The sequence below is a fragment of the Trematosphaeria pertusa genome, assembly GCF_010094035.1.
Source record: "Trematosphaeria pertusa strain CBS 122368 unplaced genomic scaffold BU26scaffold_2, whole genome shotgun sequence".
In the NCBI taxonomy this organism is placed as follows: domain Eukaryota; kingdom Fungi; phylum Ascomycota; class Dothideomycetes; order Pleosporales; family Trematosphaeriaceae; genus Trematosphaeria; species Trematosphaeria pertusa.
The window spans coordinates 3,584,035-3,599,975 of NW_022987213.1; the positions used below are offsets into that span (position 1 = coordinate 3,584,035).

At 54.5% G+C, this 15,941-nt stretch overlaps 6 protein-coding genes across 6 annotated transcripts; 1 reads left to right on the top strand and 5 right to left on the bottom strand.

Moving 5' to 3' along the window:
• Positions 1-274: 274 nt before the first annotated feature.
• On the bottom strand, positions 275-1,593 carry BU26DRAFT_448787 (putative NAD dependent epimerase/dehydratase). The gene has a single exon (XM_033824692.1). The coding sequence runs from the start codon at positions 1,367-1,369 to the stop codon at positions 413-415; it is 957 nt and encodes a 318-aa protein (XP_033690400.1). The 5' UTR covers positions 1,370-1,593; the 3' UTR covers positions 275-412.
• A 347-nt stretch (positions 1,594-1,940) lies between these two features.
• BU26DRAFT_600910 (uncharacterized protein) lies at positions 1,941-3,118 on the bottom strand (the record flags this gene model as incomplete). Its single annotated transcript, XM_033835217.1, has 1 exon — positions 1,941-3,118. The coding sequence occupies exon 1, from the start codon at positions 2,946-2,948 to the stop codon at positions 1,941-1,943; it is 1,008 nt and encodes a 335-aa protein (XP_033690401.1). The 5' UTR covers positions 2,949-3,118.
• A 1,319-nt stretch (positions 3,119-4,437) lies between these two features.
• Positions 4,438-7,007, bottom strand: BU26DRAFT_155323 (uncharacterized protein). The gene is made up of 2 exons (XM_033820043.1): positions 6,916-7,007; positions 4,438-6,864 (listed from the first exon to the last, which is right to left on the bottom strand). The coding sequence occupies exon 2, from the start codon at positions 6,833-6,835 to the stop codon at positions 4,499-4,501; it is 2,337 nt and encodes a 778-aa protein (XP_033690402.1). The 5' UTR covers positions 6,836-6,864; positions 6,916-7,007; the 3' UTR covers positions 4,438-4,498.
• An 807-nt stretch (positions 7,008-7,814) lies between these two features.
• Positions 7,815-10,060, bottom strand: BU26DRAFT_515109 (P-loop containing nucleoside triphosphate hydrolase protein). The gene is made up of 3 exons (XM_033827985.1): positions 9,272-10,060; positions 8,812-9,190; positions 7,815-8,748 (listed from the first exon to the last, which is right to left on the bottom strand). The coding sequence occupies exons 1-3, from the start codon at positions 9,598-9,600 to the stop codon at positions 7,822-7,824; spliced, it is 1,635 nt and encodes a 544-aa protein (XP_033690403.1). The 5' UTR covers positions 9,601-10,060; the 3' UTR covers positions 7,815-7,821.
• A 261-nt stretch (positions 10,061-10,321) lies between these two features.
• Positions 10,322-12,428, top strand: BU26DRAFT_515110 (uncharacterized protein). The gene is made up of 3 exons (XM_033827986.1): positions 10,322-10,422; positions 10,503-11,595; positions 11,650-12,428. Exons 2-3 carry the CDS (start codon positions 10,708-10,710, stop codon positions 12,013-12,015), a joined length of 1,254 nt encoding a protein of 417 aa, XP_033690404.1. The 5' UTR covers positions 10,322-10,422; positions 10,503-10,707; the 3' UTR covers positions 12,016-12,428.
• A 434-nt stretch (positions 12,429-12,862) lies between these two features.
• Positions 12,863-15,393, bottom strand: BU26DRAFT_515111 (amino acid permease). Its single transcript, XM_033827987.1, has 3 exons — positions 14,751-15,393; positions 14,496-14,703; positions 12,863-14,442 (listed from the first exon to the last, which is right to left on the bottom strand). The coding sequence occupies exons 1-3, from the start codon at positions 15,034-15,036 to the stop codon at positions 13,161-13,163; spliced, it is 1,776 nt and encodes a 591-aa protein (XP_033690405.1). The 5' UTR covers positions 15,037-15,393; the 3' UTR covers positions 12,863-13,160.
• Positions 15,394-15,941: the final 548 nt, after the last annotated feature.

A 15,941-nucleotide genomic window follows, 5' to 3' on the forward strand; every position in this document is an offset into this window, starting at 1 on the left:
AGTAAGAATCTCTTGGTGTCGCTAGTGGTGTCTTCTTGGGATGAAGCTCTGATCGCCCGCTATACCTTTTTAGGTTGACCAATCAGGTGTACTGGGATACGCCCCGAGGCGCAAAAGCCCAGGAAAGGAAAGGAAGGCTTTTTGATTCTGCTCTGCGTAGTACAAAGCCTTCTATATCATACTATGCTTTAGGTAAAATACCTGTGGTCGAGCTCGTGGGCACGAAACTGAGCAGTGCTCGGATGGCTGTTGAGGGGTTCAAGGGACGATACTTGGTTGATTGAAATAATGCCTTGCGTACTATTGTTACAGATCCTCGATATATACTTGATTATTCAGGTGGCAATTAGCTTTTTTGTCATTTCAACAACTATCACTTGAAGCACCCCCCAGATTCATTGTGACCGCCCATTCAATCAGAAGGCTTCTTCAACCCCTTCGCAACCTCAACATATGAGCCCGTAGCAATCTCATCCAAAATACCCTTCTCCGCCCGCACCTCCCATCCCAACTCCTCCTTCGCCTTCTTATTGCTCGCTCGATTCTCCGCACTCAAGAATGTAGCGAAGAAAGGACCCATCGTGGCCTCCAAGTCCGCTTTGGGCATCGAGGGGCAAGCAAGACCCAGTTGCTTCGCAATTGCCTCCGCAATCTGGCGCTGCGTAACGTCCGTCTCGAACGTCGCGTTGTACGCCTCGCCAGCGCGTCCCTTCTGCGCAACGAGGAGATAGAGACGCGCTGCATCCTCAACATGAACGGTCGTGGTGCGCGCAGAGCCTTCATCGACGTAGAACGCTCCGCCAGTCGCAGCAAACCTCTTCATGAACAGTGCCACACCGCTTCCGCCGCGACCGTACACATACGGCGCTAGACGTACACTACACACACGAATGCCCTGCTCCATGTACTCCAGATTGCGTCCGTCCATGAGCTCCTTGAACTGCCTGAAGGGGCCGGTCGGCCAAGGCGGAGAGGTCTCGTCCGTTTCCTTGCCCTCTGGGTCCGGCGCGACGATGAGGGAGCCGCTGGTGAGAACGAGCGGTTTGCCGTTGCCCTTCATTCCTTCAGCTAGAGCGCCAACGGCCGCATTGTTGATGGCAAAGCGCTGCTCTTGCGGCATGCTGTAGTCGCCAGCGAGCGCATCAGCGACATTGATGACGATGTCGGCTTTGGCGGCCTCACGGGTGAGGACGTCGTGGGTTGCGAGGTCGCCACGGACAGGCATAGCGCCGAGTTTCTTCAACTTCTCATCGCTGCTCTTAGTTCGGGAGAGTGCGGTGATCTTGTAGCCTTCAGTGATGGCTTTTTCGATGATGGTGGAGCCGATGTATCCGCTGCCACCAGTGATGAAGATGGTTTGGCCGGACATGTTGATCAGAGATGAAGGATGGACTTTGTGAATTGGAAGGTGGTGAGAAAGACAGAAGAATTGTCACATGAACTGAGTGGATAAGGATGTTGCGAGATGCTGACTGTGACTGCTCTGGATGCCCTATCTTTCTCTCGAGAACTCGGAGCTTCTTATACTCAATGACATGAAGGCCGTATATCCATTGATCTCGGTGCTACCGGACTTAGCGTATTGACTTCGAAAAGAAACACGACATCACACAGGAGAAACATAGTGGTCTACCAGAGAGGCTGTAGCATGATTGCCGGTTTCGGAAGTGGAGATGCGAACTGAGGCTGCTGCCTTACACATTGTATAGGGCCGCTAGCCTTAATCAGACGAAGGCTAACCCGCCGTCGTATTTAGAAACACGCGCCATATGAGAGGAGATCGGCGTGGGGAGAGGAGCAAGATCGCTATTGGGTCATCGGGAGAATGCAGCTCGCTATCGGTTTTTGGGTCGTTGAGCGCGGAAATAACCCGCGGAGTTATGGCCTCCAACCTTCCCAGCCACACCACTTCGCTCGATTCCTCTTGCGCTGCATCGACATCAGCTCAAAGACTGGCAGATGTCTCGCTCAGGTTCCTGCTTGGTGAACTCAAACCTCCACATCTTCTCCGGCGAGCCATTGATTCCGAGCCTACCCAAGGTAGCCCTCGTCTCTTCGCGCACCCGTCCGATGGATTCCTCATGTTCGTACCAGTCGTCATCAACCACCACGACCCTCTCCTCTACATGATCCCCGACCATAAGTCGCCCAATACGTGCGATCTCCATCTTGAGGTTCGATTGGAGAGTATGGTGCCATGCAATCTTTCTATCTCCCTGCAGCTTAGGACAATACACCGTGACTATCCATTTATCGAACAATCGGTCGAAAGGATCCAGGAGCGAGAAGTCGACGTTTTTTGGCCAGATCTGTCTGAACGCCTTGGTCCAAATCATGATGTCGAGTCGCAATGTCTTGAGCTCGATGCTCTTGCGGAAAATCTCCTCCAAGTCTGCAAAGTCATACGAGTGCTTCGGTTCCAGGCTGATTGTCCCGGACAATCTATCCTTTGGCCCTAGCAGGATCAGGGCCTCTGCTTCAACCCTCATTGTTATTTCCTTTGCCTGGATGGGAATGAGTAAAGGCGAACGTAAACTCGGGTATTTCGCCCTGGTATAGCTCCAGGACCATGTCGCCCTGAAGAGAAGTTGTTGGACTCCTTCTTTCAGGATGGAGGTGTTGGTAAGCAGCCACATTGGGAGGGTGGCCCTCTTCTCGAACCACGGATAGTCTTCGTAGCTGACGCTCAGGTCCGCCATCTTGTGGGGAACCACGATCCCGGGTGTTGCCTTCCACAGGAGATGATATACCATGTCACGAAGCTCACGAGAAAGATCCATGAAGCCGGGGTGTCCGGTGGTAATCTCGCCTTCTCCGGGAAGCAATTGACTCGATGCCGCGGGTCGACGATGAAGTTCTTCCGCCAGGCCCATTTGGATTCGCTTGATGCGACGGTGGTTGTTTGCGGCCTCGTAATCCTCTCCGGCGCCCTTGTCTTCGTTACTCATTGTTTTCGACCGGAACAGACTTGTTGCAGCCGGTAAATGTCCCCAACCACAAGCGTTAAGGACCGGAGCGTGGTAAGCCGCCGTGTTCGAAATACCTGTTGCGTCGGGATCGAGTCTCTATGGTGGTGGTAGAGCTCTCGTGGTTGTTCGATGGCCAAACTCTGGCGTGGGCGTCGCTGTTTTATATGTCAAGAATAGGTTGGAAGTTTCGCGGTGACTGCATAAAGATATGCTGCGCTTGGCGATGGAGGTGAAGGTGCGCCTCGATGATGACAACGCAAGACCCCGCCTGGCCTCTCCAAAAGTAGGTACCATGGTAACGCTGCCTTCTCTCCCCTAACGTTGACTCCGGACGTTGGCACTGTTCGTCTGGCACGGACGTGCCCTCTGAAGAGAAAGGGGCGGACTTGAATCATGGAGTAATAATGCCTGACTCTCTGCTAACGGAAGTAAAGTAACACTCACAGTCTGGTTGTTACATAGATGAAGAACCATACCCGCGCCTCATTCACTGATCAACAATGCAGGCCGCCATTAACAATGGAGTCATATAGAACAAATCCTCGTACTGTCACCCCTCACACCAAACTCACGCCACCTAGTCCGTATCGAGTAGCGTCGCCCCTGGGAACATCCTCCATTGACTCTTCCCATTGAGCTATACTACTCCCGGAGATGCTTAGCTTGTTCTCGTCCAACCTCTACTTTTAAGCTGCCAGCTACTTCGACTGTTAGCTGTCACAGTCCTTTGTGAACTAGAACTGCCAGCTCACTGCATCCGGCTGGCCACGAATTCGAGGTGGACCAGTCCTACAGGCTAGCTGTTCGGATTTCCATACGTAGAGCGCGAACCCAGGTCCAAAGCTTAACAGGCTGAGCCGCTGGGGCGAGTAGAGCCTGGGACTTTGTACGGGAAGAGGTGCAGGGAGGAGGTGGTAGCTACTTCCTTCACTGAGAAGGGTACGCTAGCGGAGGCAGTCGGCCAGGTATTGAGCCGGCCGCAGCATCCCAACATGGTCCCTGCTTCGTCACCGGGCTTTTTGAAGCGGATACAAAAGAATTCACGTTCCTATTAACCTCTTCGAGCCGAGAAATACCTAAACTACGCCGGGCTGCTGCAAACGAGCGATGGATGACGTGATATTCTGCCTAACGGATGGTAAAACTAACTTACAGAAACTGCCACCAGATCGAGTAGGAAAGAAAGATACAATGCCTGAATACAGTGATGTACAACAGAAGAGATGGACAGGAAAAACCAAACAGAACACACGTCGTTCATCAGTGTCGAGGCCGTCTGGTCGTATCATCGATTATCACCCGTCAACATGCTCGTCTTCATCGTCATCATCAGGCGTACATAATCCCATCTCGGGAAACGAGAGGCAAACAAAAGACCAACTGCGCCGGGAGACAGGCCGGAAATAATATAGCAGATTCGAAAAAGGAAGAACAACTGGAGAGATGCAAAAGCTGTTCTACCCAAGCTTGCTGAATGCTAGGGCACGCAAGATGCACCGGCATCCGAGAAAACATCTGGAAGGAGAATCTCATGTCTTCATGACCAGAAGGCGTGCAACAAGTCTATCAAAGAAGAACCCCATGTCTTCATCGACCCGCTTCTCTTCACTTGCCTTTCTGTCCAGGTAACCACCGGGACTGGCTCGTTTCGCGGCCTCGCGGACGTTCTCCACGAATCTGTCTTCCGGGTTCATGGTGGAGGCATTCAAGCTGCTTGAATGCGAGCTAGACTCACCCTGCCATTCAGGATTTAGGCGAGCGTGGCAGCCTGGGTAGCAAGCGGAGTAGAACTTCAGAAGCGACTCCACACCCTCATCATCAACCTGACTGTCTTGCTCAAGCTTTGAACGCGATACGCCAGAACCGTAGACGTCGTGGTAGGGGCGTTTGGCGGCATGGTATTGGATTGACTCGACAGTCATCAACACGACGATGAGGGTTGCGAGCGCGAAGGGCCATTCATGGCATTCCCGGTTGAGAACGAGCTGTTCCAGGGATAAGAGGACTTCTTTCATGAGACGGAGGGCGAGCAAAGGCATGACGGAACCAAATTGCGCGCGGATAAAGCAGGGCGTCGGAGTTATGGCGTCAGAGATGGTCATCATCGTGCGGACTAGCTGAGCGAGGTTCAGGTCAGTGGAAGGTGGAGGAAGTGTAAGATCGCCGCCGATATGTACGAGAACGAGGAGCTTGAGCGCTTGTTGCAGAAGGTGCGAATACGGCGTATTGACAGGGAGGGAGCGGAAGAAGATGTAAACATGGTTGAGTATCCGGAGTGGCGAGCGGAAGAGTGGAAACGAACGGAAGTGGGCATCATGCTTGACCAGAAGCAATAAGTGGGCGTCCAAAGTATCCTGCAAGTTGGATTCAGCTTCGTGCGTGAGGACGGCGGGAAGGACGGCGTGCGTATGCATCTCCTCCGAGGAAGAGCTCGGTGGCCAAGAGTATATGACATGCTCGTGGCATAGAGCATCTGCGTCCTCGACCTGGAGCGCATGAACCGGCAAGCGAAGCTCTGGTCCGAAGCCAAAGTTTAACGGGAGAGTATAGCTGAAGCCAGTCAGGACGTGATAGCTGTCGGCGGCGATGAATGAGTTGACTGCTCGAGCAGTAGGATGCCAGCCCAAGCGCTCAGCGAGAAATGTGCCAGAGAGGTCGGATAAAAGCTGGTCGCGGCACGGATGGTTGATGAGGTCGCCCTTGTAATAATTAAGGCAGGATTTGCATGGGATGCCCTCATCACATCTCTCTTTACGCCTCTTGCAATTAGAGCAAGAGCCGAATTTTCTCATGTAAGCAGCGTGGGTGCGTTGTTCGGCTCTTAGGGGTCCGACCCGGCCCCTTGGACGCCTTCCCCGATTGCCTTCCGCTCCGGATGCCACCAGTCTATTGGTCTGAAGGTTTGGTTGATATGACACCCATCCGAGGGCCTTCGTCGTCGGAGATGGTGTACCCATTTTATTCCTACTGCGCCGTGGCTCACTTTTCGAAATGCTCCTGGAAAGAGGGGCGCTTCTGGGAGGACGCGTTGCAACTGGAGACACGGAGAGCATTGGAGGCACCTGGTGAGTCTGTTGCTGAGACGCCATCGCAGGAACATGACGGTTAGACTGTGGAATCGTGATTGCTCGGGGACGAACTTGTTGCTGTGGCATTTCTGAGGACCATGGACGAGACGAAAAGGTATTGCTGAAGCTCTGCGAGCCGGCTTGTGGTATGGGTATGGGCACAGCGCCCCCATGGTCAAGCTCCGGAATCGGCTCGATGGGTGTCTCTACCCAGGTACCGACATTGGAGAAAGCCTGAGAAGCAGAAACATCGAGGTTGCTGAAGGCATGCGGAGAGCTGGCGATATGAGGATTAAATAAAGAAGCCGACGCCGTGTGGTATGAGCTATGCGAACCTAAACTGCCGAAAAAGGGTGACGATGTGGTCGTCCTTTGAGGAGACAGGTTATCCTCGCAGAGACTGAAAGGGCCCTGGAACGCACTCGGATCCCGGCCTACTAGCGGGGATGTCGCAGTTGTTGATGGAGATCCATTCAGCCACGAGTGCCCCTGACCGAGCGGCGAAGGGTCGCCCACAACGGAGGGCGCGGCTGAAAGAACATAATCAAAGGAAGAAAGTCCATCAGCTATAGATGTTGCCGATGAAGGCTCGCACTGCTGCTCTGATGTAACGCTTTGCGCATAACCGTTCGAAGTGAAGCTCTCGTCGTACCCGGCCGATGTGCTGGCAAAGCTGGCGTCGCCTTGGAAGAACTCATCATACAATTCTCCGTTGCCGTCCCAGGCGACAAATTCTTGCCAATCCTCTGTTGCCAGCCCCTGGCTGAGGGCAGACATAGGGACCGGCATGGTGACCATACGGCAGGTTGCTAGCTCTGATAGACTGCCTAGGGTCAGCTACTAGTTATTGACCTAATGGCTCGATTGGGCCTACTTACTTGAAAGATCTGTCAGGCTGGGAGTGCGCCACTAATGAGGAAAAGCAACGGTACGGCGGAATGCACCAGCTAAACAAGGCTGCTGAAAGTTGATAGAAACAGGCCGCCACCCTGTAGGTGCTGGCGTCAAAGAGAAAGGCTGATAGAAGACAAAACGAATCAAACAAACGGCCGCCAGGAACCAAGGGAAAGTATAGAAAGGCAGCAGTGCGAGATGGCGTGGCACAGGCTGCAAGAGTCGAGAAGATATACGTGCCCAAACGCGGCACTGGGGACGCGGAGGATACTCGCGGCTGAGAAACGAAATGTCTGCCTTGCCGAAGGCCTGACGAGTCGCCGCTCAGGAGCTTATCACGTTTTGTGCATTACCTCGAGGATGACAGAATACGATCTGGTAAATCTACCAGGCTGTGCGGTGCCGCGACTCATCATAGGAGCCGAGCGATGGGCGCGGCGAGGGTAGTGTTCGTGCGGTTGGTGCGCAGCTGACCTGCCAGCGCCCTTACCGGTCACCGGTGAGAGGCGGATCCAGGATCCAGCTTCCCCGCTGCCGTAGCACATTCGCCGGCAAATCATCGACGGGAAGAGGGAGCGTGTGCAACATGGCAGCCGTAGGGCCGGCGAGATGGATGAAGGATGGGATGCGGGATATTTCGAAGCCTTCTCGAAGGCCTTGCGCCCCGCTCCTTCCACCTCGCTTGTGGCGCAGACCCCGGCCGGCGGGGGTCACGGTGCCAGACCACAGGCTGGATCGTCGACTTGGGGACGATCAAGCAGTTCCGGAGCGTATAAACATATCACGGCCTGATATAACTCTGCCTGTGAGAGAAGTCGTGCGAAATTCATGATTCCCAAGGCGCCTGAGTATTTCATATACAGAAACCAACTCCATCGTACCTCGTCCCCCTACACGCAGCCCCATTCCCACACGCCCTCGCCCAGCTTCGCAGTTTTGTTCCGCGCTAGCGGGGCGAACGAGTGAATAATAGGGCTGAGAACCGAAGAACCATTCTGGACGAATCGGCTCGTCGGATCCGCACCCTCTGACGAAGCAGCCTTGCCGAGCGGCTGCGAACTGCCTTGCAGCCTCATGTTTTCGAGCAGTGGCATCATCTCGTCGTATGCAGCAGAAATTCCCTCATAAGCACCAAGGGTTGCCCCTGCGCTGGGAGCTGCATCAGTGACAGTCTCGCCTTCGCTTCCCATCTCGCTACGCAGGATCTTGACCTGCGCTTTGAAGGCGCGCCAGAACTCGTATTTATCGAGTGGGTCCTCATCATCCGGATCGTCTTCAGAGAGCTCTTCGTCACCGTCTCCGTGGCTCCTAGCAAGCTCCAATAGAGTTGCCACAAACGCTTCCTTGAGGTAAGCAAAGCTGAAATCGTCTGTGATGTCTGCGATGGCGTCGCACAGCTTGCCAGGGAACTCGATGCTCTTCTTGCTCTTCAGCTTGTTACGCCAGTATTGCGCGTACAAAGCGCGTTCGGCCTTGTCAGGCAGTGGAAACAGGTACTTGCGGTCGAAGCGGCTCGGACGCTTGCTGAGCCCTGGATCCAGCTGGTCTAGGTGATTCGTCGTGGCAATCATGAGGATCCCATCGTTATTCTCGAGACCATCCACCTCGTTGAAGAAGTAGCTTCGAGTGCTCTGCGTCACAATCGTGTCGATATCTTCGAGGACCAGCATGCATGGGGTCATTGCACGAGCCATCTGGAAAACCTGACGGATATTGAAGGGATACGGAGCCGATTTGACGTAAAGCGTCACCACCGGCTGGTCTCGCTCCTGAAGGGTGTGCATCAACGCCTTGAGGGAGATGGTTTTCCCGTTCCCCTAAAGTGGCGGTATAATCAGCATATGTTTCAGGTTAGTGTTCGAACGACGAGGTTGGCTTACAACTGGTCCATGAAATATCAGGCCTCGCTTCCACGGCACTCCATACTCGTCGTAGATATCTTTGGAATCGAAGAATTTAGAAGCGACCTCGGTCAAGGCCTTCTTCTGCTTCGGGTCCAGGATTACGTCGCTCCACTTCGCCTTCCTCACCTCCTCCCACAACTTCGTGCTCCGGGTCCAGTAGCCGTCGTAGACGTATATCGCTGGCTCTTCCTTGATTAGCCACGCCCCGATGGTAGCTAGAAGCTGGTCGACCACCGACGAGTGCGACATCGTGGTCTCGTTACCACGAGGCTCCTTGAGGATAAACTGCATCGAGCCATATCCCAGAACGATGGTGTACAAGATAAAGTTCTCGTTGCTCCAGGTGTACTTATACCTGTGAACGTGGGGTTGAAAATTAGCCAATGTCTCTGGTCGAAAGGTTTTTAGGAATGGCTTTTCCGTGCCATGTACGTACCTTGCGAAGAAGATACTATCAGCCAGGTATCCGGAGCCGCCTCTATGTGAGGGTCCAATGAAGCCACGCCAGCGAAGAACAGGCTCGGTATCATCGTCTAGCTCGGCTTGGGCAAATCCAGCAGCAGCGAATTGGAGAAGATTGACGTTGGACCCGGGAACAGAAGTAACGATCATTTCTGGATGCTTCTGGCGAAGGGCAGTGACAAGCGGGACTTCTATATCGGTCTGTACGCCGGAATTGAGTTTGCGGAAATCCTCGAAGAGCTGTGGCGGCTTGCGCCCTTGGGCGTCGTTCTCGACGAAGGTGAATGCATCGTCGGAAGCCATGAGGAGATGAGCACGTGGGAGACGGCGACGCAGAGAAATAGGGAGTAGGGAAGTGAGGAGGTCGATTGGGTTCAGCAATTGGCGATATAGTAAGCTTGCAAAGTCACCCGAAGCTCTTCAGACCACCGTGTCATGGGAGGAACGGCGACTTAAGTAGATTGCGCCGTGATCTGCTACCGAATCCTACACTCGACAGCCTGGGCTTGTTGCCGAATAGCAGAGGTAATGATTGGCTTATGCGATGGATGGCTGGGCTGCGAAGGATTGAGTTCGTGGGAATGACGTCGGATGTTTCACGCTGGAACAGAGCCGGCGTCTGCGGAATGGTTGCCTGGCGGATGGAACGGGACACAACAAGGGACTTGGGAGACGCGAGCTCAATGTATGATGACAGTAGCAGTGTGGGGAGGGGGCGTTTCTCCCGCTGCATGTACGAGAATGCGGAGAAGCAATATCGCAGGTAGTACCTTCCATGATTGGCAGCAGTACGGGTTGCCTCTTTCAACTCCAACCTTCGAGGACACTGTACTTCGTATGTGGTGTATGCTAACTTTGTCCTGGCGGTGGCCGAAACAAATGGCTTGGATAGGTCCCTATATTATCGTCTCTGGTAGCCTCCAACGGTACATGGCGATGGCGTGCATATGTTGAGAACCACTTGCTGACACTCTCGTCCCAGAGGCTTGCTTTCACATGCAAGAAACAAGCACAGGCATGTGCTCAACCCTTTTCTTTTCTTGGCTCTGCATATCATAAATGCCCCCTCATCCCATGCTCTCGCGACTCGTCGCATTCCAATTTCCAAGCATTAGTGTTCACGAGGTACGTACGCCTTCTCCGGTATTGGGCCTGAAGGCGCCAAGCCCCAGGATGAAGAGTCCACGTGCTGACCCAGGGTGTAGATTTTCGACCTACCTTCCCTTCGAGAAACTGCAACAATTCAGGGCGCGGAGGGGTGCGTCGCGCATGACTCCTCCATCCTTCTTCTCTTCCCTTCGTTTTCCATCCTTCTAAAGCTACATGTGTTGTAATTGAAGAGTATTTGGGACACATCGCGGAGCCTCGGGATTAGGCTCAATTAGCACGCTGGGGAAGGAGCGACCGACCATGGCAGACGACCCTTTCGTAACATCCAGCGCGACACAGCAACCCCACATCTACCGCCCTATACCGCGACGGAACTTCTCCGCGAACACAGACTCGACCGACTCGCCCAGCGATCCGTTTGCGCCGTCTACTCCTCCTCTACACGATTCGAACAACCGCTCGTCGGACTTCCTCACCCAGCTCAACGCGAGGCTACTACGGACATACAATGCGCGCAATGGGAGTATACAAGAGAGCAGCTCCGTGGAGGGAGGACAGCCTCCGCCACGCAATAAGAGCTTTCTAGATATGACGAGAAGCACGCTATTTGGGATATACGACGAGGAAAGTGGCACAACAGGGGACAGGAGCGTTGCGGAGACGCCATGGGGCACGGGCGCCGAGACACCAGGACGAAGCTCTTGCGACGCCGGCATGTGGGGTAATGGGATGGGGAGTCCGGACGCAGGTCTCGCAATGAAGAGCCGCTCGCGGCAACCAACGATGAACGGCCGCGGACCTCGATCGTCGACGGCGATGCAATCACCGAAACCGGCGAGACAAGGAGCGTGGAAATACACGGTAATGATGGGGAAGCTGGCTGCGCTGTTCCTGTTCGGAGTAATCTATGGCGTTATTGTGAGCCATCTACACGACACGAGAGAGCTGGCGGCCGTCAGGGTCGGCGGTGTAGATCGCGAGAGCTGGATATACCTCGCCAGTTGGGGGCTTGCGGGCGTCATGCTTGGGAGTCTACTACCCTACGTCGATCTCGTGTGGGACGGGCACAGATCAGACAGCCAGCGGAAACAGGCTCAGACGGAGAAAGAGAACCCACCAAGCCTCAGCGAGCACTGGAACGATGTGGTCCGGAGTGTGGGCGCTTTTGTAGGGATTGCGTTCGCGATCGTAAGTGGACCACCCACTCAGACCCTTGACACGTCTGCTAACGATCATTCACAGCGCCGCCTACCTTGGCAATCCACCCTCCAGCTCACCGTCACCCTCGCGCTCGTCAATCCCGCTCTCTGGTATATCCTGGATCGCAGCAAGCCCGGCCTATCCTTCTCGCTCATCGTAACCTCCATCCTGACCTCATTCATCTTCCTCTCCAACCCCGACGTCCTCCCTTCACCCTCATTACCAGCCACCACCAATGCCACCCACTCACCCTCCCCCAACACACAAACACCGGTAGATGCGGAATTGTTCGCAGGCATGGTCAGCTATGAGACCCTGGCCATTGTGACATGGGTAGGCAGTGTGTTATTCTGCAGTTGTGTATGCTTCGGGAGTATTGGGCGGCGGTTGGCGGTCTGGGAGAGGTGATGTTATACTATTGGTTTGGATAAACCTTTTACTCTCTTTATGTGGCATTATGAGCGGCCTCGAAGAGGCTTAGCGTGTATTTTGTGCTGTACCGGTCAGGGCAAAAAAAAAAGGTTCTGGGTTCTAAAATGTGACCTTGACGCGGGTTCAGCGCATGGGCTTCCCTTGCGGACTGCATTTCTAGAGCTTTTTAATGCACGAGCACATTGTTCTTCTTTTCTAGTTCGCTACTCATTTCTCTCTCTGAAGTGCTTATAATCGTTGTTCTTCCGGCTAATTCCATAATTCGATGCTGTTGCTCTAGGGGAGCTCCTTCCTCGCCTTTGCCCTGTTAATGAAGCACACACCTGCACCTTCCTCTTCCCCTGTCCCTTTGCATCCTCCTTCTCGACTTCCCTCCTACACAGATACGCAAAAATCCTCTACTTCGTTTCCATCCCCAATTTCTCTCCGCCTAAGAATAGCAGTATACATACCGCATAACTCTGCAGTTCTTCCAGGAAAGTAACTCAATGTAACAAACCATCGTTTCGTTCACTGCGACGACTCCCACACTAGGCGCGAACCCTTTCCTTTTGCCTCTTTTTATTGCATTAAGAGAATGACTGTTGGGTCAAACGATAGTCGAAACCTGGCTTTGGGGTGTCGAATCTGGCTGTAGGTGTCTGCCTTTGTCCGATGCTTCTTTTAAGGGCTTAGGAAGGAGCGAGGCGAATATGAAGGGAGGACGCAGGAGCTCGAGCAAGAGAAGTTCGGGAGGCATGAGCTGCCATACTGACATAGAGCTCCGTTCTCACAGCGCCGCACGGAGCTGGGAGAGAACCCGACCGACGGCAAGACGTGTTGAAGAACTTCGTTTCATTCTGCATCTCATCTGATCCTAGATCCATGCGTGCGGTCATATCTACAGTTACATCGACGTCGTGACTATCCATCCATTCATCCAATCCATCCCATCCATCCACGGCTATTCATAAAAAGATAAAAATTATCTGCAAGGCTGCGCAATGCGGTCTCTATCGCGCATGCCGCCTGGTGTCGAAAGGCAGTGACACCCACTAACAAAGAGGATATATAGCTAAATCCAAGGAGAGCAACGCCGCAATGCTAACAAAAGGAAAGGAGAGAGAAAGAGAGTGAGCAACTTAGCAGAAGAACTTGTATATCTTCTTCCACCTGGGCCACTGCTTCCTCTCTTCCCGCTCCTCCTCGATGAGCGCTTCAAGATTCAGCTCGCGGATACCCGTATGGAGATCCATGTTATGGGATCGAACTACCGAGGTCCGGTAGTAGAATTTGTACGGGAAGTAGAAGACCAGCGTGACCGGCAAAGCCAGGTACACTTGAAAGAAATCCTGCAGGCGCATCGAGATGGCTTTCTCAGCGTATCCGATCGGCGCAATAGCGACCCAAAACTGGGCCACGAGCACGAGCATATTGAATACGAAGCCCACCCAGGAGCCAATCACGCCGGGCTGCGACTTGAACGCGAGCTCCTTGAGAGTGTGACCTTGTAGCTGCCAACCTTTGCGGAAGCGAATGTGAGCGAGGCAGATGGAGGCCCAGGTAAAGATGGCTGAGAGTGCGGACAAGGCGAGCATCCAGTTAAATGCGGCCTCCTGTACGTCTTTCTTTACACCGGCTAGGAAGGCAAGGAGTCCGAGACTAGAGGCAATGGCGATAGAGACGAGAGGACGTCCTTGACGATCGATGTAGGCGAGGATTCTGGGGGCTTGATGTTGCTCTGCAAGCGCTGCGAGCGTTCGGCTGGAGCCGTAGATGGACGAGTTGCCGACTGAAAGGACAGCAATCATGATGACGGCATTGAATACAGAGGGCAACCCGTCGATACCGGCGTTTACAATTGCAATGACGAAGGGTGAGGCCACAGCGTCGGCGTTGTTTGATTTGTGAAGGAGGCGCGGATCGTTGTAAGGAACTAGTAGACCGACCAGCAAAAGCGAAACGACGTAGAAGAGCGAGATACGCCAGAAGACCTGTTTGACGGCGGTAGGGAGAGATTTTCGGGGATTAGCTGTTTCGGCTGCAGCCAGTCCAACGAGCTCCGTTCCGGAAAAAGCAAACGCGGCATTCACGAAGGTGCTGCAGAGGCCTTTAAAGCCGTTGTTGAAGGCGCCAGGGTCCCTCCAGAGCTTGCCCCCGATATAGCTGCCATTAGGTCCTCCGCCAATGTTAATAACGATTCCGAGGATGATGAATCCAATGACTGCAGCAACTTTGATAATAGCAAAGACGAACTCGGCTTCACCGTAGCCTTTGACGCCGAACAAGTTGATCACTACGATGAGGACGAGAAAGATGGCGACCCAGGCGTTGTTGTTCACACTGCCGTGATTCCAGTATTCGATGGTGTAGGTTGCAGCGACGATCTCGAGCGGTAGCACAACGAGCCATTGCAGGGCATAGCTGCATGAGTTAGTCAGGTGTCAATGCAAGAACCCGAGCGAGTGGTCGCTCACTTCCAGCCCATTGCAAATCCCCAGGCGGGATCTAGAAACCTAGTCGAGTATGCCGAGAAAGAACCGGCGACGGGGAATAGGACGGCCATTTCGCCGAGCGCATGGACGGTGCAGTAGAGCATGATGCCGACTAGACAGTATGCTATGACGAGCGATGCCGGCCCGCCTTGGGAAAGCGCTTGTCCTGAGCCCACGAACAAGCCCGTACCTACAGGAGCTCAGCACGGAAATTCAATGTAGGCATAGGCGACATACCTATTGAGCCTCCAATGGCAATCATCTGCAAATGCCGGCCCTTCAGTCTTCTCGCGAGTGGTGAACTGGCTGTATTTGCTGCGGCACTCTCGACATCGAACACCTTGCCGTCGGCGCCCATGCTGCCCTTGGGCGTCATCGCCATACTCGGATCCCGCTTGAAGCTGTCCAACATCCTCCTCCCGAGCCCGTCTCTATGCACTGATGACTCGCCATAATAGCCCGAATTTTGCGAGTCCCTCCCGAAACTCTTCTCGGTGCCGTAGCCGTCGTCGTCGACGACCATTTTGGCGGGCGGAAAGCGCGAACGGTGCAGAGGCGCAAAAGAAGCGCGGCGGGCGCTGCAAGCTCAGGTGTCGCTGCAGTGCTGCTACCGGAGTGTCGCGTGGGACGTCGAGGTCGCGGGTGAGAGACGACGGTGCTGTGGTGCTGCGGTGGTGGGCCGGGGTGGTTGGTGCAGGGTCTTTAATAATAAGACGGGCAGGCTGAGCGAGGGCAGTGGGCGAAGCCAGGGTGCCAGGGTGGAGGACAGGGTGGGCGCCGGGCTAGTGTGCTGCCAGGTGTGGCGGGAACGGGGGTCCGTTCGGGGCTTGCAGACGGCATGGCGCTGAGAGATAATGTACCTAGGCAATGTATAGGCAATGTATGGCGGAGTGGTGGTGCGATTGTCACTGCGGGCCACCGATGAATTGCGACATTCAGCCAATGCCGGGCGGCGCTGGGGCCGCTCCACCACGACCCTTCGACCCGGAACCCCAATCACGGCGCCCTCCGATGCGCGCCATGGGTGTCAACCTGTCATCCCAGGCCATGAGAACGCTTGGTCAGGCCGCGTCCCTCGCGCGTCCGGTGCGGGCGACGGCTTGGGCCCTCACACGGCCCCGATATCAGGGCCATGCCCGCCGCCGTTCTTGCCTCGGGGTCGAGTCCAGTGGCGCTCTTGGCCTTTCTAGAAGACGGCAGGACGGCAGCCCGCGCACAGACGCCGCGTCTTATCAATCCCGATACGTACCTTCTCCCCACAGCCGCCGTTGTCCAGCGCTCCACGCTGCCCATCACCACCATCTACACGATTCTCACATATAGTCGGCCCTGTCCGCCTCTCGAATGAGGCCCTCGAGGCTTTACTGGACCCGACGCTGCGGATCACATCTCACAGTCACAGTCATCCGTCCTGCAGCACCCCCATTG